General features: G+C 44.7%; 3 protein-coding genes across 3 annotated transcripts in view; 2 read left to right on the top strand and 1 right to left on the bottom strand.

Moving 5' to 3' along the window:
* Positions 1-330: 330 nt before the first annotated feature.
* Positions 331-1186, bottom strand: LOC108579235 (ankyrin repeat domain-containing protein 49-like). Its single transcript, XM_017942718.1, has 3 exons — positions 982-1186; positions 744-904; positions 331-666 (listed from the first exon to the last, which is right to left on the bottom strand). The coding sequence occupies exons 1-3, from the start codon at positions 1127-1129 to the stop codon at positions 331-333; spliced, it is 645 nt and encodes a 214-aa protein (XP_017798207.1). The 5' UTR covers positions 1130-1186.
* A 185-nt stretch (positions 1187-1371) lies between these two features.
* Positions 1372-2448, top strand: LOC108579252 (radial spoke head protein 9 homolog). Its single transcript, XM_017942738.1, has 4 exons — positions 1372-1598; positions 1663-1828; positions 1916-2204; positions 2288-2448. The coding sequence occupies exons 1-4, from the start codon at positions 1372-1374 to the stop codon at positions 2446-2448; spliced, it is 843 nt and encodes a 280-aa protein (XP_017798227.1).
* A 568-nt stretch (positions 2449-3016) lies between these two features.
* The window catches only part of LOC108579287 (titin homolog), an 80361-nt gene continuing 60694 nt past the window's right edge, over positions 3017-22683 (top strand). Inside the window, 1 exon segment of the mRNA XM_017942796.1 lies at positions 3017-3092. The gene's annotated coding sequence lies outside the window, so the exon portion shown is untranslated.

Below are 22683 nucleotides of genomic sequence, written 5' to 3'. Positions count from 1 at the left end.
TATTAGATTTGTATCTATTAGACAAAAAACAAAGTAACACATTGAAGTATTATTTTATTGAAATTTTTATTACAATAATTTTTGTTATATTTGTAGTAATATGCCCACATCTATATTTTTATACTCTGTTGTATTAAAAACATATAATGCACCTATACAAGTACAGGTTCTATTCTTATTATATTTATAATTTTACTAATTGTACATGGATGATACGCTTACAACAAACTTTCAATTTCATAAATTTTTTATGTTCATAATGTTGTAACATGTGTATATAGGCATATTTAATAAAATATATGAAGCAATAGAAAAATTTTTTGACATACCTCAGATCACATTTAAGCAGTCTTCAATGATTTCAAACATTGGATAGTATTTTCCTGTTCTCTTTGCAATTTGTTCTGCAGTATCCCCACTTGAGTTTACTAAACGAGGCTTTATGTCTGGGTGTAATAAAAGAAGTTGCAAAGCAGAAGAATTATGAGAACTTGCAGACACTAAATGCAAAGGTGTTTGGTCCCCTTTACTTCTGGCATTTATGTCTGCTCCATTTGCAATTAAAACTGCTGCACATTCAACATTATTCCAGCAGCATGCAGAATGTAATGGTTGCCATTCATCGTTAGTCTTAGCATCTATCTGTGCACCTGATTGAAGTAAATACTATAAACAAAATAAAATAACTTTAATATCTTTACTGATGGAAAATAAATCATTCTGAAGAAATAGTGTATATTTACCTCCACAATTTCCACATGATTTCCATAACACGCTCTATGCAATGGTGTGTAACCATCCTTATCTGTGCTTTCTAATAAACGAGGATTTTTTGTCAATAATTTTTTTACTTTGTCCAGATCACCATTTTCCGCTGCAGTTAGAATTTCTTTTGCATCAGGTTCTATAGGAAAAGTAATTGCGTTATTAGATCGATCGTCAAATAGTAATGCCGTAAACAATTTACAACCGTGATCTAACCTTTTGCATTACGATCAGCTTCTACTCCGTCATCGTCATCTTCCCAAGCACTAACTTGCATACGTTCACCTCGTGGTTGACTTAACATTTGATCACGGATAGCTTCCAAATCAGCCAATTGATCACTTTCTTCCTCGGACGATGACATTTTTATTTTATGTAAAATTAAATAAACACTCTACACAGGTCAACTTGTATTCCGTTAGGCTGCTTCTAGCATATGCTATACGGATCCATCTACTGGAGTAAAAAGAGACTGCTTATAGCATGAATTAAATTCAATAATTTTTCAAGATGTGAAAATCATCTCTTATTTTCGATTGTTTTCTAAATATTTTAAGGTTACTTCATAACTCTGATATAGCATACAAAAGAAGAAAAAATAAGAAAATGGAATGTCTAAAACTTTTGGAAACCTTAGATATTTTTGGTTACGCTGGTATTTGCGTAGGAACAGAAAATTCACAGCTGTTACAAAATTCCCTCGTAATATTGCAACAAGAGAATCATTTTCAAAAGTGTTATTACTGGGGCAAAATCTACGGAGTTCGAAATGACTACCACATTGCGTATGGTTTTAAAAAAGACTGCATGAACGACCAAGTATACTATTACAGGTAAGCTTGTCAAAACGAGTCAAATTTAACAAGAATTATTGAAAAGTTTCAATATTTAAATTAGTACGAACGGATTTAATTGGCTATTACTACCGAAAGCTAATAAATGTGCACGATTTTTAACACCCATTGCAATTAATAAGTTCGAAGGTGATCCTTCTATAGTCACTAATGTTTATAACGTAAATCCTCCTTTCCCGCCAAATGAAGATCCTAAACGATACTACGACGTAAGTGACAAACAGTTGTGACGAACGATGTTTTAAATGTGTGAAAGAAAAGTGTTTAAAAAATTTGTGATTCCTAATATGTGCTAGGGCCCTATACCAAAAGAGTTAAAAGAGGAAGATAGACTTGCGGCTACGATAGAAATAATTAAAGATGACGCCATAATAATTCCTCGTGGTGCATGGTTTAAGTGCCCCAATGGGGACATCGTTGAAAATTTAAGTTTCGAGGGACTTGGTAGTGCAGATGCTTCGCATTTAAAATCTTATCTACATGCACGTCCACCGCAACAAAAGTGGAATACTAATTTACTCACAAGGCCCGATTACAATTACGCGATAGATTTTCTGGATACGATTGATGTAGATGTCCCACAAGGTATTGGAATAAGATCAGAAAATTTGTAACAAGAACATCGCAAGGTTGGTTTTTATTTCCTCTGGTATTTTATCCCTTTTCAGGATGTTGGAATTTGCAATTTTTACTTGGTAAACGATTAGCAATTTTACATAGTCTTTTTTGGCCCGGTATGACGTTTTTCCATAAATTAAATACTCCACACTACGGGTTTCTTTATTATGGACATGGAAAAAAAAATATGGACGTAGTTTTTATGGTATAATTGTAGTTACAGTAATAAACAATTAAATTATTTCGATTTTGCCCGCCTTTTATTGAATTTTATTAATAATTAATATTTCGATCTTTTTTTGTTTTCTATGACAACCAAATATTTGTCGTATCATTTAATTTCAATCTTTCAACACTTGACTCGTAATATATTTTAACGTTTTATCTATTAAGTTTACAAGTAATAACAGTTCTAAAAAATGGCTTGAATTGAGAGAGTAATTATCAATAAAAATTTCCAGCATCTCGATTCGTGTCGCGTAAGTCGTTAACGTAAGGTTATGAATGCTTCTGTATTTTAATTATAACACGACGTAATTACGTGTTACGTGAACTTTTTCTACTCAGACAATTGGATTGTAATAAGTTGATACACATATTTTTAATTAACAATAAATCATTATTTTGTTTCATGCGGATAAGAATTAAAATAGAAAATCAACCGCCGCCTTTGTGAACGGGCTTTGTGGGTAAATCAGTTCGCGTCTTGAGGCGTAAGATGGCAGTAACGTTTCGCTCGAGGATGGTGAGTTTGAACGCACAAGCGCAGTGACCGGCGTACTCGAGTGAAGTGTTGTTGCAAGTGCTTGGGATCCGTATTCCGACAGATTTCTCCAGGATATTTCGGCGTTAACGGTAAGTGAAAGTTTCTCTATCGTTTCCGGCGCTCCTCCTTTGTCTATAGATGAATTTTTGTTCGTTAATTCGCCTTACTTCGACTTTGAATCGAAAAGTTTGGAAACGGCGTGACGCCGGGTGACGCCGGTTCTATTGAAAACGTATTTCGTAGCACGTGGATCATAACGATCCCTCGGACGAACTGTATTAGAATTCGTCCTGTCGACGTTTCAAATTTAATATCATCACGAACTTTCGGTTTCCCATATGTATCAACGTGCTTTCTCGACGTGATCGTTTGGTATATGGAATTTTTTTCCGCGTTGACAGACGGCGTCAAGTTTCCGCCTGCTTCTGCACAAATTACGCGTCATTTGACATAATCGAACTTTTCGTGTTTCCTTCGTAATTGAAGCCCGATATAATACATAGAAAAGCGATATTGGACCGATATTAACTTTCCAAGATGGATGTTAACCGAAAGTCTTTTACGCTACAATTTGTGCATCCGCCTTGACTTCCGAATCGTTCGCGTCCCGCTGGTAACGACATTAAGAAATCGTACATGTTTCCCTTCCGCGAAATTCTAGGAAGAAAAAGAAACAAAGCACGACGAAAGTTTCTCAAGAGCATGACACGGCGTCGTAGACACGAGCTCGCGTGTTATTTATTGTGGTTTCAGCTCGTATCTTTATTTCGCATTCTTAATACAATATGCGACGCGAAGTTGCTCGATTCAAGGTTAGCTAGGTCAAAAGAGAGTTACGGATCTGTCGTTCCGGACAAAAAGGTAGCATTCTTTCTCGAAGCAACTACACACCGACGAAGTAAATACATTTCTATATACCCTATTATTCTTTTTGCATACAATTACATACTACGTCCATCGTTATTCGTGTAATTCGACTACTCGTCCCCTCTCCCACCATTTTCCCCCTTCGTTCCTAGTGTGAACAGGATCCACGGTGCGTCCATTTCTTTTTTCCTTTTCGATACATCGAACTGTAATCTCGATGTAGAGATACGCGGCAAATATCGGTACATCGACGAGTTAGAACTTTCAGCCGTATCTAATAGACCGTGAAGTTAGCCATACGACCAAAATGCATCGCATCGATAGACGGAAAATCGTTTATTAATCGTTCGACTTTGCCAATCCGTGTATCGCGTCTGTTCACGATTGCATCATTACCGTGGGGAAGATTTCTCGTTGGATGATTTTCAATTCGATCTCTGCGGTTTTGAATGCGTCTATCTCTGTTCCATGCGTGTGTACCCTCCCCCCCTTCCACCCGATACCGAGATTTATTTTTGTGCGACGAAGAAATCAATGACGGAGCCGATAACCTCGGTCCGCGCGTCGCGCCCCGTACGAATCCCCCCGGCTCTCTTTTATCTGATTCATATGCACGGCCGTACATGTGCAATCGTGTAGTCAATTCCGAGCACGGACCGCGAGTTCCGGTTCCTATTCGAATGGTATCCTCCATACCACCGACGTGTACCGTCTTTTTCCTCTCCTTCTTCTTTTTTCTTGTCAACGACTCTCGTGTCGTCCGCGCTGCGATACACACACCTAACCCTCGATTTACATGGTTAATTGGCACCGTGTAAATCGAGACTAGACTTTTGTAGAAAATAAAAGCTTACATAGACGTATAAGGTGTATTTTATTTTTTTAAGCAAATCTTTACTAATCACCTGCACAAATGGTACGAGCACGAAGAGAAATCGATTAAAAATAAAATTTCGTTAACCTCTTAACGCTCACATTTCTCTCAACTTGACGTGCCGAAAACTGTCAATTTTATTTCTTTTCGAATTATTTCCTAGGCGTATAGAAATAAGTTTCCCATTTACTTATAACGCTGCGACATAGATTTTTGCTATAGAATAGAAAGAATAGCGCGATACGAAGAGTGATAGAAAATAACGAAACAAAATTGCACTTTTTCGAGGATTAATTTTGCACGTGTAAAACACGAGCGTTAAGGGGTTAAACAGAAACCGTTGCAAATCAAGAATTGAACGTACTTCAACCTCATCTGGAGTGTCGAAGAGGATAGACGGAGGAATGACACGGTTATTAAACCACTTTATTATATAGCGTTAAGTATTATCTTAACCGTGGTTACACGAGTTATAGTAATTAGGTACTAGACGATCTAGCCTACTATTTTCCGTGTCTCTGGTAATTGGTACACTGTGGCAAATTACTCGGAAATGATCGTGATTAGAGAAACTCGGTACGGAAAGGATGAAATAAATTTTCGTATTGCGAAGGTACAGCCGAGGGAAAGAAGGAGAGCGCGTTGCGATTTTCTCGTCGTTTTACGGGGAGCTCGAGAGTTGGTCTAGAGATATTATGGTTTTACGCGGAACACGGAACGCGGTTGGTTTCGCGTCGAATTGTTGCGATTCTTGCTCGCGGCGGCGTTCTCCTCTCGGATTCGACGTGCACCGAACAGTGGCCGGTTATCGACCCCTTTCCGATGCGCTTTGTCGCTCCTTTTTAATAGTGCCTGAGCCGCGATCTGGCCAGGTAAAATCTCTCGTAACGGTATTTAGAGTAAACCGTAAAAAAGCTCGTGGAAACGTCACGGCATTGACTTTCTTTGTTCCGCTAGCGTAAACTTCCCGCTTCTCCTCCGGTGTTTACGCGTTTACGAAACGTCCCACAGCTGACGAGGAAACCGCGGGGACGACGTAGTAAAATAGAGAGTGTGGGGGGGGATGAAGAAGAAAAATTAAAGTCCCAGCGTACGCGCAATTTGTTGCACGCTCGATAAAAATTATTCCGGTTGTTAAAATTAACGCGGTTGCTCGGTCGAGCCGTGTAATTAAGTATCAGATACGTGTCAAACACAGCTCTCGAATGACTCATTAACGTTCAAGTTAAGCGAGTCGCCTTCTTTTATACCGGCTACACGGTCGTATTATTGATCACGGAACGATCGTATCTCGGGCCAGTAATTCTCAACCATTGTTACACGGTAAACATTATTCAACTCTGATTTCTTTTGTTCCACCGTTATCGTCCCCTATTAATAATCATCGCAATCGCTCTTCAACCTAGTAAATCGTGTTTCGTTCGAGTTCACCTTAATTAAATAGCCTATTGTTACGGTGTTCCGTCGTTGTCCGCGTAATCGAGAAAAATAGCTGCGAAAAGCGGAGGAAACGGCAGATTTTGAATTTTTCTTCGCAAAGGTCGGAACGCGCGCGCGCGCGCGTACAGCAAGCGGTAGTATTCCAGGATTTGTGCAAAACGTTGCACGAGACACACAGTGGTTCTCACGGGGTCCGATCCTGGCAATTAGGTTGAATGGAAAGCGTGATGAAGGGCTATAAATGCGTGAGAACCGCCCGTTTAAGGCGCGAGAACTGGTTCTGGTCTGATCGCAGGCATCTTCTTCCCAAGGCCCTCTCTTCTCGATGTTAAACACGGCAGAGATGTTACGAGCTCCTTGGACTGCCTGAAATTAAACGTCGGGGACAAGGAGCCCCGAGGACCGCCTTTTCTCGAACCTCTCTTCGCCCATTCGAAACGTGTGCCCTTCCTTCCTCTTTCTCCACCGTCTCCAGGCCTCCTCCTCCCTCTCTTCATCTTGTACTCCCCTCGAACCTTCTACCTCCTCGGTTCAACTTGGTTTTCTCCATTTGCTTTCTTTCTTCCTCGTTTTCTTCCTCTTCTCCTCCTTCTCCGGGTTGCTACCTACCTGGCGAACGTTACGAAACGTTTCGATCGTTTTAGATTCGAGCTGGAATTTCAGCGACGAGAGAAAAAAAAAGGAAGGAAAGAACAGAGGAAGAGGGGGCGGGAGCCACAGGGTCGCGAAACAATCGCCTAGCTATTCTTCGACTCTAGTCGCCTTCCTTCACGCTTCGTTTGTCTTTAACGCGATGTGTATCGATCGTGGAATTTTCCTCGATGGAAATTACACGCGAGATTCGAGGTGTCTTCTCCTTTTTCAAGAAATTCTTGTAACGATTGCCGGAGAAGAGATTTTGTGAAGGTAGAACGAAAAGGCCTGGAGGCTTGTTACATACGTATATCGGCCGGGCATCACGTGCACCCGGAGTGATTCTCTTCCATGCCGTGGCTCCGTTGTCAAGTGGACAATATCTTCTCGTGTTACAACAATGTTACCGTTGCCGAACAAAACGACGTGCCTCCGATGTTTTCTCTTGCGTGCCTCCATCGTGTTCGCCGACGTTATGCGCCCTCTCCTATACACGCTCTGCCCCACAGATATCGCGTTATAATTTATTGCGTCACTCGCATCAGCGAAAATCTCACGTTGCCACGCCGTTCCGCGGCACTTTATCTCCTGGTGCTCCACGGAAAGAGGATTGAACGTGTGTTAGACGGAATATGAAATTGCTACTCGAGTGACCTTTTTAATCGGTGGATGTGTATGTATGTAGAATTTAACCCGTTAACTGACTTCACACTTTTAGTTACGAGTTATCTCTCTTTTATGCGATTAACAATTAAGAGAAATTTTTTTTGGTTACTCAGTTTTTTCTTTTCTTTTTTCTTTTTTGGTTTTTGGGGAGAGAAAGGGAAAATTTGGGTATTGCAAAATTAAATTTAGCTTTTCTCTCTTTTTTTGGTTTTTGGAGAGAGAAAGGGGACGTTTGGCTATTGCAAAATTAAATTCAGTTTTTCTCTTATTTGGGGGTTTTTTGAGAGAGAAAGGGAAAATTTGGGTATTGCAAAATTAAATTCAGTTTTTCTCTCTTTTTTTTGGTTCTTGGAGAGAGAAAGGGGAAGTTTGGGTATTGCAAAATTAAATTTAGTTTTTCTCTCTCTTTTGGTTCTTGGAGAGAGAAAGGGGAAGTTTGGGTATTGCAAAATTAAATTCAGTTTTTCTCTCTTTTTTTGGTTCTTGGAGAGAGAAAGGGAAAATTTGGCTATTGCAAAATTAAATTTAGTTTTTCTCGTGTTTTGTAAGTTCGGAAATTTTCCTCTGGAGTCGGCGAATATGTACCAGTTGCTTCCTAAGACTCGATCGATTCCTCCAAATGCCACGTTTCATTTAGCCGACCACGCGATAAGTGCTCGTTTGCGGGTCGTTTCAGCAACCAGTGTCGAGTAGAGCCGATCATGGCACAGACTTAATGGAAAAGAGGGTTGAAGAGGAGCGCATTGATTTACCGTTAGGAAGCCCAGAGTCTTGATACAGTTGTAGCTCTTTGCTACTTTATATTTTAACCCGTTAATCGGCACATTTTTCCACCACAGATATCTCCTTTTATTTGCAGCTGATGCGATTGTGTATGAATTTAACAGCGATAAAATTTGGAAAAGTAAAATTCGTTCTGTTTAAAAAAGAAATGAAGAATCTTCGAATTAGTATCTTTTCCACAAAGTCATCGAGTATACACGTCTAGAGGTATTCGATGTAATTGTCGAGAAATAGACGACGATCACTAGGTGGCTAGGTTTTCTTCACGTTCACGCTCGATTCAGTGCTCCATTGTCAGCGACGCAATATTACGAATCGAGCGTAGCTTCTAGAAACAGTTTCTTCCCTACCACAACATTCCACGGACAATGCTCGATTCTTCTCTCGTCAACGATGCTGCTTCTATCGTGACGTTCTTTACGTCGCCACGATTTTCTCCAGTTCAACCAGATGAAAAAAAGGAAAAAGGAAGCTGTCTATCCGATGCGTACTACGACTTTTCTTTCTCCAAAGAGAAAGAGCAGGAGAGAGAGGAAAATTCTTACATATTCTAGAGGTATATTCTTACAGAGAGATTTTCGACTCGATCGGACACGTAGATTAGCACAGTGCCGCGTACACTTGCACGTGGGTCGCGAGCGCGCCTTTATTCTTCGCAAGCAGGCAGGGAGCCTAGGGTTAGATGGATGACTGTATACACGAGGGCTTACGGTGGCCCGTAAGAGCGAACGCGAGCGGTTCGAGAGGGAATGGGCAAAGGGGAGTATGGGGGTTATGGGGGCACGTTCACACAAAACGGCCACCATAGGCCCTGGCAGCTGTTCACCATCCGTGCCCTACTCTCCACGGCTCTCTGCTCTCTCTCCCCCGCATTCTTAGTTCGGCTTAGCCTCGCCCTTACTCTCCACCTCCTCTCCCTTTTGCCTCGAGATCATCGAAACTTCCTAGCTCTAGCTTCTCTACAACTGCCTTTCCACTCTTCACCATCCTCTCCAGATTTACAGCCCGAGACTTTCTTCCGGCTTCTGTTCCACGTATATATACCATTTCTGTCAGAAATGCGACGAGAATCAGTTTTCTCTTCCTCTCTGACTTGCTTTAAACATAGAATCTTGTCTTCTTCTTTTTTATTGCTACCAGAGCAATCTACACATTTCTCGCGATTCGTCAGCGCTGGTAAATCGAGAGAGATGTACCTCTCTGGGGAGGATCACGTTTATTACGTAATCCGGGACACGTGGTCGAAGCATCAACGCTGCTGTTCGTATTTGCCTGGGTGAACACAAATCTTCTCGTCCCAGGTCCTTAGCCTTGACGGACCCGCAACAGGCTACGCTTCCTCCTACCACGCGTGTATTTCGAGAGATTTCAATGATCGAGAGAGTCTCTCCGCAGCGTGAAATGGAAAAACCTCTGCAAACAGGAGGAGAATATATCGGTATATTACGTGAGAGTACGGCAGAATAGAGCAACCTTTTCGCTATACAGAGAGAAAGATCGGAACAAAATCAATGAACTCTCGTTACTATCCAAAGGGTATTTCTCTCTAGCCAGTTTCACGGAGAAATGGTTCTAGTATTTTCGCATCGTCCCCCTCTACTCTCTCTATTCAGCCGCCATTCTGGCTTTGTGAACCGTAACACGCGAAATATTCTGACGAACGCGAAGCAAACTTCGCCTCGCCGTTACTTGTACGTGTATTCCTCGTTGCGATGGTAATAGTAGTCGTCGTCGTCGGCGGCGTCGTTGTTGGCCGGGTAATATCGCTGTTTGCCCGAACGAGAGACGAGCACAGAGCATAGGGGGGGCGCGGGTGGATGTGCTAGCCGGGCGTCTTTGTGTGCGCGACGCTTGAAAAGCCGCCTTCAAGAGCCAACACAGTAGCTACATAATGGATTAAGCCACGTCCCCGTTGACGAGCCAGGAACCGACAGGAAAATCCGCGATAATGTGGTTACGAGGACCATTCTACCCTTCTTCCCTCGCTCGCCTCCTTTTCATTTCGGCGTATCAGCCAGCCAGATGAAGGAGAGCAGGAAGCAAGATTGGCAAAGTGTCGCTCTTCTTAACTTCTTCGCCGCTTTGTCTGCCGTCTTCGCTGTAACGTTCCTTTTTTCGTCTCCTTCGAGGATAATCTTGGGTCGAAGAATTGGAAAAATTGTTCAGTTTATCGAGCGATACGTTGGACGGAGAGAATTTGTAGGATTCGTCGAGTAAGAAAGTCATTATTTCGCAGCCGGTCGTCTTTCGTTTTCCACCCAAGTCGTCATTAGCAGGGAAAGGGTTAACGAAATGACGAAAGCAGAGGAAGAGGACGATAATGAGAGTGTTGAACCCCGAGATTCGGAGCAGCGACCGTGGATGTGTATCATCTGACTCCGAGTTCCGTTAAAACTGCAGGAAAAGAAGTGGTAAAAATATTTACGCGGCCAAAAATATGAAGACGCGCTGCGCGACGAGATTTTTCCGTTCGTTGATCCCATCGGGGACTGAAGAATCCTGCGTAATTGCTCGTTTTAATTTCCTGGTCGAAAAACCGACGGAAATCGCGTCCTCGCAATTGTTCCCGCCCCGAATCGAACGGTTCTTTCGTCGAAGCGGCACGACTGACCAACAGAGTCCCCCTTCGTTTGCTTCTAATTAATTGCAGTTAATTACGTTAATTGGTCCAACTAATGCGATCGCACCGTTCCACAGTGTCGCATTCCTCGTCTTACGTCGTCATTTGCCGGGCTTTGTGCTGTCTGCAGATGGGCACTTTTTCCATCGGACCGTCCCACAAAGACACGTACACATTTTTATTCTAATACTCCTCCTGTGTATATACCATGGTATTCTGTTCCGGTAACTTTGTTCGAGGGTTTTCAATGGGTCTGGTCGTTCGCGTGTATTCTCTCCCGAGGCAACGTGCAATAGCATTAGGAAGGAAAATATAGTTACAGCTTCGAATTTCACCGATCGAAGCAGGGGCGAGGCTGGATAGTCCTTTCGAAGAGACCACCCTTATTTGTTTTCCGTGGATTCACCGAAACGACACGTGTTTCTGCATTATTCCGTTGCTACGGCTCGAATTGCCCTAACCGGATAGGCTTCTTCGAGCCATCCTTGGAAAGTGTCCTTAGAGGTAATGGGAACGAAGAATCAGATTGAGGTCTCAGTGTCAATGGCTATCTGATAATTGAAGAACCGAGTGGAGCGTGTAGCCGCGTAAATATCGAATCTCGGTATCGGCATTGTTTCTAACCCTCCGCTTTTAGCTTCGTGACTATATAGCACTTCCTCGAGTGCGTTATAAATCATTTCGTGGCACACGGTCTCTCTCGTGCAATTACTTTCGCCGTCTGCCTCGCTTCCATTTTCACTATTCTTTCTCTTCCACGATTTCGGCCCTCCCACACCTTCTCTTTGCCACCCTTCTTCCATTGTCTGTGATTTTTCAAACACGTCCACGCCACTCGATTCGCGTGATTAATTTACTTAAGGAGAAGTTTTTTTGGCGGGAGGTACCACCGTTCCACTGTGGTTGTCCTGCAAATTGAACCGGGCTCCGTAATAATCGAGCCTCTGCGCATCGACTTGTGTACACTTTTCACCAAACTTCAACTTGTTTATGTTCTACCAAAAAAGTTCATTTCAGGAGAAAACGAGATTTACTCAGATTTCAGCACTGTAATTTTCGAGATTTCCCACAATTTTTCGTGAAGGAGTATCTTGATTTTTCGTTAAAGAAACTAGGGTGTCTGCCGTAACTATCTAAGAGAGAAACACTTCCTATTTTAAACGGTCGATACACCACTGGCAGCTGTACAAATAAGTGGTCGTTGTGTCGAATTCGTTGGCCTGTCACGATGTCTATATCGGGTCTATTTGAATTTTTCCACCCGGTAACAGTATTGAATCGTACCGTTTGGGCGATCACGCGTTAACGAAGCGGCACGTTAATCGTTTCTGAGTCACTGGTGAACACCCACGCTAATCTAGCCGCGTTATTTCCGCACGACCGTGGGACGTCGTTGCGTTTTTTTCCCCCGACTGTTCTCGCGAATGAATAAATGACCGGGGAGCCGTTTAAACGCGAGTACAATGGCACGATTATGGCGCGATGTCTTGGTGCCTTTGTGGCCGCCTTAACTCGATCAAGCTCGCCTCGTGAAACGTGTTAAGATTAGACTGCACACGCGGGCGCAGCCGCGTTGCGAGCGAGCGAGCGCCGCTCGTTTCTCTTCCAGGGCAACACACACGCCACCCTAAAATAGTTCCTCGTTGGCACGGAGGGCGTGTTCAAGGTGAAGGTTAAAGTTCCGTGTCTCGTGAGAAGGGTGACGCGTTTGACAGATTGAAGTCGTAGGCACCCAAGGGTGTTCCAGTGTCGAATCACGCCAGGATCGATACGCGGCACTTGCTCTTGCTTCCAATTACTCTACAATCTCGTCTTGCCGCTAATTGCTACTCTGAGAAATATGGAAAAAATCCGAAAGAAAGAAAAAGGGTGAAACGCTGTAGGATTAAAAAAAACTCGATTCGTCTCTTTGAGTAATAAAAGTATGTTATGGAAACGCAAAATTTAAGAGTCTTTCGTATTACACGCGTGTCCTCCGCGGTGTATTTCATTGGACCAGCATGCAGCATCTTCCTCGCGGCGGCGGCGGCGAAGAGGAAGAAGAAGAAGAAGCGGTTGACCCGTTTATCGCGAGGCGAATAAATAAAAGTGGAGAGTTTCTCGTCTCGGAGGAGACGCGGAAGTAGGCCACGGCGGCGAGTAAAGCGCGTCAAGCTTGACAAATTTTTAATGAAACGTTACGCAGAGGAGCGGTACCTCGATCCCGTTGGGAGAGAAGAGACGCGGCAGAGAGTTACCACGGTGCGTATCACCGTTTCTCGGAGTCGGGTTAAAACGAGACCTTAAAATAGTACTTCGCGCGTGGCATCGTGTGCAGTCGGTGTGTTCGAGGTTAAGGTTAAGGCTGTGCACGCGGTACCGTGTGCTGGTTACAAGGGCAACGCGAAGACGAACGAGCAAACCTTGCTACTCCACGGTGAGAGAGAGAGAGAGAGAGAGACGAATCGAGTTTCTTTTAATCCTCTTGCCTTTTACCCTCACACGATACCCTACTCTTTTCTCTCCCTCCCTCCCTCTTCCTCGCGACAAACTCGAACATCCTCGAAAACGATCGAGCACGTCCAATTTTTCCTCTTCCTTGCCGCGTTGTTTCTGTTCCACGGTCATCCAACTCTCATTCAGCGAAACCTCGAAGAAAGAAAGAATCGACCGTATACACGTGGATGGAAAAGTCGATGATAAAAATTGGTCGACACTCCCCCGAGATTCTGCGGGCGGATTTCCATTTCACGCCGGCTACGTTCCGACTAGCTTCTAAACCGGGATGGAAGGCTAAATGAGAGGCACAGCCTCTCTGATATATTCAGGTTCCGGTTTCGCTATGCTCGGTTGACTACGGGGTTCAGGGGAGACACGCCTAATGTGTATCCTCTATGCTCGTAAACGCGCAACATTTAAAAACTTCTCTTGGAAATGGATTTCTCTTTTCTCTCTCTCCCTCTTTTTTTCATTCTCCTTCACCCTCGTTATTCTCGTATTTTACGCCACGATGGTGTTTCGTAACTCTAGCGCGCGCTATTCTCCGGCGTATTCCGATTCAGGCAGCCGGGAACCAGCTCGTCAGCTTTTCCTCCACCTTTCCGCCATCTTGCTTCTCTACTATATTTTTTTATTTCGCCCTGGTGCTCTCGCTTATCGTCCTAGAGCAACGCCAAGTGCAACGAGGATTCCATCGTACGTAGAGTCTCTCGACACGTTCTCGTTATCTCTCCCCTGATAAACCTACATCGAAATTTTATCGCGAACGGGAAAGAAAATTGGTCCGATGGTGTTTCGATTCGCGGCGACGTCGTTTCACCGAGGAAGACGTGTTTTTCCTCGCGCGATGTAATTCCTTCACGGAGATACGGAGTAATGGAGTGTTTCTTTGGCCTCCATGACCTACGTCGTTAAGATACGTTCAGACGAGGAGAAGGGAGATTCTCTCGAGCGAGCAGCGCGCTCAGGGCATCGTAGAATCCAGAGTGCCTGGTGTTCGAGAGATTGCCCGGGCCCCGTGAAACGAACCGACGATTCAAGGCAAGGTTCGCAGTTCTGTCTCGTGTACAGGCGACGTTCTCGACATTGACGGGATCGTCGCGTGTAGAACGGGGTATATACCGTTACGCAAGCACCGAAAAGTCAACGGTAATTTGCGTGTGGCTGGCGTGCGAACTTAAGGGGGACAGCCAGCTGGCTATCTTGGGACGCGAAGAAAAGAATTTAGTTCGTTTATTTAGTCGTGGAGTAATCTTATACGATGAGAAAATATAATACAACTATTTATTTCTTTCATCGAATATCTCAATCGAAAGAAAAATTCCCAAAGAGCTCTGGTTGTTCTCTGTTAAAGTTGAACCGCGTCTGCGGGTATACTCGCGAAATGTCACGGATTCTGCGCCGACATCGTCGTAACGCGTCCGTAATTCGTAAATGCCAGGCACGCAGAGCGCAATTGTATTTCTATTTGGTCGGCGTAGAGTCGAATGGATTATCGCAGCAGCGACTGGCTGTATAGTGCGGCCACTATTCCAGTGAGTCATACGGACGACGACCGATAATCTCCGGCGCGGTGTTCGTGTGTAGCCAGCGACCGCGTGAATAGAGCGGCTCTAGCCAAAGAGAGAAAAAGGAAGGACGATGGGGGAGTTTGTGAGAGCGATAGAGAGTACGTCGTACCGTTTTCTACGAGGACAGACGGGTACAGAGCGAGAGGAAACTCGACGAGAGGAGCGGAGCCAGACTGTGGAGCTGTATAGCGAAGCGGTTAGCGAGAAAACGGTAAACCGCTTCGCGGGACCCGGTGAACGTTGTCTGCTGTATCTCAGCCCCGATACAGCCCCGGTCTCTTCATGGTCCTTCAAGCATAATGTCAGAGTCGATGAGATTGCATCGATTGGTGCTCGAGGAGATCAGCCTTTTCGCTCGCTTTAGGACATTTTAAGACCAGCGTCGCTTCCTTCTCAATCGCTTTAACTCGCGTTATATTCCCCATCGCTATCGGCTCTAACGTGCTCTACTCTGTGGACTTTTCATCCGCTAGATCCGAAGCAACGGAGCCGTGCAACCTTCTGATGAATTCTTGTTGCAAGGAGGGGTGCGAGTGAATGGAGTAGGGAATTTTCAGAGGCACAGTTGGTGAATCTCATTTGGAACAACTTGCGCTTTAACATCTACCGTTGCCGTTGGTAAAAAGCGGCACGCACGATGATTCATCGGTATCTCTCGCGTTGAATACTTTTCGACTCGGTTACCCCAATTTTAAAAGAAGTTAGCCGTGTTGTATAGTGACCCAGTTGAAGTGTGTGGGCACAGGACGTCTCGGAATACGTCCCTGCGTTGCTTGAGAAGGATCGAGAAGGAGAGAAACGAAAGGACGAGCAGAGGTCCTGGTAATTAAGGCGTTTCGACAAACGTACATCGCGGAAACCGGTTATCCCAGCATCGCAGCGTTTCGCTTCGTGTATACCTGCTGGAGGTTGCTCGATTCGCTGGCCCTGACGGTCCTTTGAGTCACAAATATACGTAATCCCGCGTGTACAGGCAGGAAGAGGCTCGAGACACGCTCCTCTTTCTCTCCTCTTTGTCCCTCTTTCGGCTCTTCTTTCCAAATGCCTATGCCACTTCCTGGTCCCCTCTCTTCTAACCTGCAGCTTTAACTTTAACTCACGAATTTATATCCACCACCTCTGCTCTCCAGCTTCAGACTTCTTTCTAGCTTTCAATTAGTAATCTACCAGCCAGACACTGAAACACTATGTGATATTCGGAGCGAATTAAATGGTTGGAGAAGAGATGAGTAGTCTCTCTCTCTGGAATATATCCAGGAGCACGTGGTCAGCAGGCATCGCGAAGCAAATCCTCAAGAAAAATCTCTCATCTCGTCCAGCGAGCAGGAAGTATCAAATTAACGCGTGATCTCGTCTCTGGAAGACGGTACGAGCGGCTTAACCTCTAAAACCAGCGCTTCTTCGTGCTCCTTCTCTGTCTCTCGCGGTTATACTTATAGCAGCGCTATACTTTACGGCTTACGCTTGTACCAAGGCTTGGCTGATGGATCAGAATCGACCAACAGGTTCGCCTCTCCCTTGTCCTGGGTCAGTATCTCTCTTTCTTGCCGACTTCGTCTATAATTCAAGACCAGACGAAAGTGTCGAAACTTCGTCGATCGGGGGAAGATCAGAAGCCGGTGGGAACTTACTTTTAGCTGAATTTTGTTTACGGAAACCGTCGAGGGGGTCCCTTTAATTAAACGCGGTCGTTAGAGAACGTTCATCATCGGGATTTTACAAGTGTTTAGACGTCGACGTCGTACTTCGTTATAACGTTAAAAAGCTAATTAGCGAAGTTGGGCTAGGAAAGTTTTAGGTAGCCGAACACCACCAGTCGACTTGGATTCACCGGCACTCTTGAACGCTGTTACGAGCCTCTCCTCTTCTCTTTCTCTTCTTCGTCTCGAGGAGAACTTTCCACCGGGAGAGATTAGGTAACCACGGATGAATCGGTTTTCAAAGTGTAATCTTGTTTCGAGCATTGTTCCTACTCTGAAGAGATCCCTCGCGTGGAAAGATGGACGTCTTGCAAGGGAATTACAGTCTCTTCCTCGCGTTTGGGATTAGAAGGGTGGAACGAACGCGAGAAATTATAATTTTACGCTTCTGACGTATCTGTTACTCACGTAAGATACGTCCTTTTTCGAAGTACCCACGAAGCATCGTGGAAATAGAGGAGAGATATTCGTGGAAGACTGTCGAATTGGATCGATTTTAAATGGCGCGTATGTCTTTTAAACATCGTGGGAGACCGTATAATATCGGAGGCGCAGAGCGTTAGAACGATCTTTCCCTTTTAAAAGCCGCGATCATCTTCGCAGATTAAGCCAAAAGAGGATCGAGAGTGTCGAGTATCGCGCGTCGTAAAGGTCTCTTGAATTTTTCTTACGGAGCAGCTCTATGTGTCTCGTGGAAGAGCAGCTCTATGTGTCTCGTGGAAGAGCAACACTATTAGTCACACAAATTACACTTAGCTCTATCTGCCTAGAGTATCGTGTAAATCGAGACTTTCCTTTTAGAAAACATGAAAGGTACACGAAGAGTATTTACGTAGGGGAATTTATTAAACTTGTCCCGGGTTCAATTTTCTCCCATTTTTCAAAGCTCTCTATTCCACGGAGGAGCTCCTCGTTGCGTTAAGCTGGAATATTTGAATATTATTCGCTATTATTCGTAGAGGAGACAAGTTAGCCTGTAGAAGCTGTAGAACAACGAGAGGACGAGGCTCAGCTTCGAACGCTGGCACGCTGACCACCTTTGCGGTAACGTTATACCGAAGCCAAAGGATATCTACCGGAACAGGAGAGTTGGGATATCGAGCCCGAAAACTTGTGCCCGGCGAAGATTCGCGATCGATCGGCCTCTTTCTTTCCCGTTGGTTACTTTAGCGTCGTTTCACGGACGTGGAAGTTTACCGAGACCGCTGGTTACTATTTACGGCCGTTTATCACCAGCCCTTCGAACAGTTGAAATAGCAGGGGACTTTGCTTAGCTCGCATTATCATCTCCAAACACACAAACACTCTTCCGTGCATATTTACATTTTAAGTAGCAACGCCGGGGATGAATGGTTGTAAAGTGTCCGCGGTAGAGAGGTCCCACGATGATGCTGGTTTTTATTACTTCGATATCGTCGCTGATCTTCGAATTCTCTGCCACGTTTACTATCTACAATGTGTCACGCGAGACCCTATCTATCTATATCTTCACCATTTTTTCTTTCTTGTTACCGTTAACCGTTTTACCTAGAAAAGGCGTAGCAGCGAAAGGATTAACGAACTTTCTTTACGCAACGACAGTGTTGGAATTTTTCACATTTTCGTTTTTTCTTTTTAAATCATTTTTTTGATCACTTGTTTATCCATGTCGAAAGGATGTTTTTTTTTTTTAAAGAAGAAATTCGAGGGACAGTCCTGTATATTTAGATTAGCACACCCTTCTTCGATAAACATTATCTATCTCGCGAAAGGAACTTTCATCAGCAGAGATAATCGTCGAACGATAAGAGGGTTGGCCCCGAAAATTTTCGGAGGTTTCTCTAAAATCGCGTGTTCCACAGGTACGATAAGAAATCGCGTTAACGGCGATCGCACGCGTGTAAAGCCGACCTTGTCTGATTTTTTGCGGCTCCACCCTCTGCCGCCCGTGTCTTGTGTCCTTTCTCTTCGTGCAACGATGTGTCTTCTGGGTATCCAGCACGATAGAAGGATTATAAATAACGCCATCGGGGTAAGCGTTTGTCCTTGGATATCATACGAGGATCGTGTACGTATGTATGTACTAGCAACGTGTATACGTTGCCGAGTAGTAGAGGTCCCTCTTCTACACAAAGTTGATTGTCCGGCCTTGAATCTGCGGCCAGATGTGCTATACGACCGCCCTGTCGCTCGTACACGCGCATACACGCGTGCACCACGAGCCTGTGTACCCAGCCAGATTCGTCCCAAAAACCTGTTGTGCTGGTATCCGAAAACCTCGCTCGATTTGACAAACGACGACCAGAGAGAATCGACAACGAGTCAAACCTACGGGAAATATCAGTTCTCTTTGTCTACCGATCTCGAGACTTTCACCTGTGTGAAACGATAAAACGCGATAACAGGTGCTGATTCATCCACGCAACGTGAATTAGTTTTTCCCAGCAGTACGATCGTAAGAATTAGAATTTGGGAGAAAATCTTCCGGAGGAAACGTGCAGGCAAACATGTTTGTAGAAACGATAGTGGACTCGAGCTTTGGAACCCCGAAAGACGAGAGAGAAAGAATAGAATAATCTAGAAATGGTGTTTGGTTGATAAGCGAAATTTGTGGTTCACTCTGTCTCTCGAATCTGGTTCTTTAATGAGTCAGCCAGCGCACGATTGTTTCACAAAGCCCAGCCCAGTGTCCTTCGTCTTGCCAGCCAGTATCTCCCCTAAATATGGAGTCTCCTGTCCGTGTCCCTCCGTTTCTCTGCATAGGGATAAGCTTCGAGGCATGGGGTTGGTCGTGTCGGCTTAGAATATTGCGGGGGTGGCCACCGCCGGTGGAGAGAACCCCATGAATCATCCGACGTACAATCAATACGAAGGCGCACCGACCCTCGTCGTCGCCGGTGTGTGTGCACCGTCCTCGAAGCGATGGAAACGCGTAGTTCGCCACGAATCAGCTTTGCCACAGAAGGGTGGACGTATCCTCGCGGTGCTGCTGCCACGGCGAAAAACCCCGTGGAATGGGGAACGTGGTCGCTCTCGAACTCAGGGAAAACGAATCTTCTTTCTGTCCATGCGAATTTTCGAGTCTCTCTCTCTCTCTCTCGTTGAAGGAGAGGAGGAGCGGATCGTTGCTGCTTCGATCGTATCTCTACGTGACAAGATAGTCTTGTCTAGCAGACATCTTTCTCTCCCTCGAGGATGACTCGTAACGTTGCCAATAATTCCTGTTGGCGTCTTTCGAATAACCGCTAGTCATCGCGGTCTGTCGTAAAGATTTTAGAAACACTTTGGAACGACGGATCGAGGTAGGCTTGGTCTTTCGTGTTAGGTGTGTTTGAAGTTTCAGATTAGGGAATTAGTCACGGAGAGGCGAACCAGTGCATACTTAAGCTTTTCCGATTCGAGATTAGATAAAAAGGTACGAATTTGCTCTCTGGTAATATAGACGAGTAAACGAACGAGTAAAAGTAGCCTGTATCGGGTTGGAATTTCGCCCTGATATGACCGAAAGATTTCGAAGCTTCGAATGCCACGAAGATAAACCATTTGGTTTGAACGGGAGACAGACCGTGTACGGCTCCAGTCGTTTATTGCACTTCGAACCATCCCGCGGGATAAAGTAAACCGCCTCGAAACAGAATCTCTGCCATTTTTATTGCCTCTGTTCGTTCCTCGAGACATGTCTATCTCTCTCCCTCCCTCGATCGAGACTCGTCGGGCTTCGAACTACGTTATTCCTTTTCAACCAACTGCGGCTTCAGGCATTAAACCCTCCCCCCGTTCTTGAATTCGAAACGAGCGCGAATTATTTCTCTCGGCGAGAAATCGCAGGTGTTACACCATCCTCTCCCCGTGCTACCTTTTAAACGATTTATTCCGGAATGAGAGAGAGAGTTACTTTTCACTCTGCAACCGATAATATTCCTCTTCCCTTTGTAACGGCACGTTTTCAACTGTGAATCCGTCCAGGCCTGACCAATCCGCTTTTTCCTCGCCAGATTCCAGTCTAGTTTTTGCCATTTGTCCCATCGATATTCCCGGCTAGATGTTAACAAGTTTGTTTTCCTCTGGGTAACAGTGGTAAATGCCCAGCTTCCGTCTGTCTCGTTCACGTACGATCGTGCACAACGAAACACGAATCACAGTAACGCGCCGTTCCCGTTCTCCGTTCTTAATTGCCCGAAGAATGGCGTAGCATGGATCAAACGACCTGACAAAACGTAGTTTCTTCGGTCATTCAGTCTCACTTACCGCTCGGGGAACGCTGAAGCGTTGCGTGTTTCTCCACGACGCAATTGCTTAACACGTTCCATGGTCGATGGAAAGTGAACTCTTTGCTAGAACTTCTAGGCCGAGTAAAAAAGAGAAGAAGAAAATATTTTACATACTTTACTACTTGCACACTGTCGCGTTTGTTTTTTAATGTCTCTGTACCTTCGAATCGAACGATCAACACGAACCGTCAATCCACCCAGGGATATCCCCTTGAACCGAATTTTTTTTCCCTTCTTTCACCCGACGCGTCGAAAACAATGGACACTTTCGGTTATTTTAAAAACGCGCACGCATCTGTCGAGGCGACCTTCCCATGGACGCGCTTTTTCGACGCGTTCGCTTGTGCACCGGTTGAAAAAAGCAGCCTGCACCGTGGATTTAAATGGACGCGTTTATACCGTACACTGGCTGTTCGTGTTGGGATACACGTTATGCAATCACCTGATGTACAAAAAGATAGGAATATTTTCTATCGAATTAAAATAACGAAAGGAAGAATATTCGGAGAGATGAAAAGAAGGGGTACAAAAAATACCTTGGGTGATACGAAAAACAGAACGATATTTGGGGAATGAAAAGAATTTTCCTCAATATAGGATTCAGTGACTTCTCCGATACTTATGAACGCGAGTGTACATCTGCCCCTCGTGCGACGCTATTCGACGACCATTTAAATCAGTGAAACTCTCTTTACAGTCGAAGAAAATCATCCTTTTTCCCCTCTCTCTCTCTCTATTTTTATTTCTGATCAAATTCCTGGAGCGTAATGCATATACGCACGCGACGCGTCAGCAGCCTCGTGGAATTAATTGCACGCGACAAAGAGGAAAGTTATACCCCAGGCTTTTCCAAATGCTTTTCTTTCACGCGACTCCCCTAATATAATTGACGCGTCGAATGTCGGCTCGTGCTCGTTTTAAATCAAACCTCCCTGCCTCTACTTTTGGCCACCATTATTTCATCGTAATTAGAGGCGCACGAAATTCTCGCTTCTTTAAGAATATTCGTACGCTCGTTAAAAAGTTCACCGCTGCGTCGTTTTTCCAAATCATATTTCCGGATCTAACGAGCAATTCGCTTTGTCGACGACGAGGTAGGTTCTTGGGCGTTGCGACGATGTGTGTGTCTCTCGGTCGTTTTCCGTTAGAAACTGGTGGAAAACGTTTCACGAGAAACGTGGCCAGTTTGTTCTGTACACAGGCGCATCAGGGTTGGTGAACACGGTCGTTTTACCCTGCTCGTTTGCGAATCGTTCGAATCGTCGTGAAACGCGAGTACGTGAGTGGACTTAAGACCTCTGGTAACTGGTACACCCTATATAAGAGCGTGGTCACGTTCCTCGTGTGGTGTGTAAGGTACCCTTATGAATGAAATCAGCATCGAGAGGACCGTCTCTCGTGACGCTTAATTAGAACTTAATTGCTCGGACGCCGGTGATTTACCGTCATGCTGGAACAACCACGACACGGCCCACCCGGAACAATGGCCGTATCATTAGCCTTTTAGGCAGTCTTCTACCTTCTCGTCCCGTACAAATTACACTTGGACCACTCGGATTTCCACGTTATTACAAGATTTTTACCTCGAGTACAGTAAATTCTATACAAGAGTCAGTAAGTTTGGATTCTACAAGTGACAGTATAGATGGTTCTACGCCTAGGTTGCGTCATTGCTGCGCCCATGTTATCTCGCTCGCAGTCAGTCAAGCGTGTAACGCTACACCAGTCGGTTTCCTGTACGAGATTACACGGCTCGACAAATCATGATAGAAAAATATCATTTCTTTAATTTTACTTT

This window comes from Habropoda laboriosa, unplaced genomic scaffold (assembly GCF_001263275.1).
Source record: "Habropoda laboriosa isolate 0110345459 unplaced genomic scaffold, ASM126327v1 scaffold64, whole genome shotgun sequence".
Classification (NCBI taxonomy): Eukaryota; Metazoa; Arthropoda; class Insecta; order Hymenoptera; family Apidae; genus Habropoda; species Habropoda laboriosa.
The sequence above is the reverse complement of the archived record's forward strand: the minus strand, read 5'-3'. Positions and strand labels throughout refer to the sequence as shown.

What these genes read in the sequence shown, in the direction of transcription:
- LOC108579252 (XM_017942738.1), top strand. Translation starts at nt 1,372, where the DNA reads ATGGAATGTCTAAAACTTTTGGAAACCTTAGATATTTTTGGTTACGCT. An exon ending in GACCAAGTATACTATTACAG is followed by an intron (nt 1,599 to 1,662) that starts GTAAGCTTGTCA and finishes TATTTAAATTAG; the next exon opens with TACGAACGGATTTAATTGGC. An exon ending in TGATGTAGATGTCCCACAAG is followed by an intron (nt 2,205 to 2,287) that starts GTATTGGAATAA and finishes ATCCCTTTTCAG; the next exon opens with GATGTTGGAATTTGCAATTT.
- LOC108579235 (XM_017942718.1), bottom strand. Translation starts at nt 1,129, where the DNA reads ATGTCATCGTCCGAGGAAGAAAGTGATCAATTGGCTGATTTGGAAGCT. An exon ending in AGCTGATCGTAATGCAAAAG is followed by an intron (nt 905 to 981) that starts GTTAGATCACGG and finishes CTTTTCCTATAG; the next exon opens with AACCTGATGCAAAAGAAATT. An exon ending in ATCATGTGGAAATTGTGGAG is followed by an intron (nt 667 to 743) that starts GTAAATATACAC and finishes TTTTGTTTATAG; the next exon opens with TATTTACTTCAATCAGGTGC.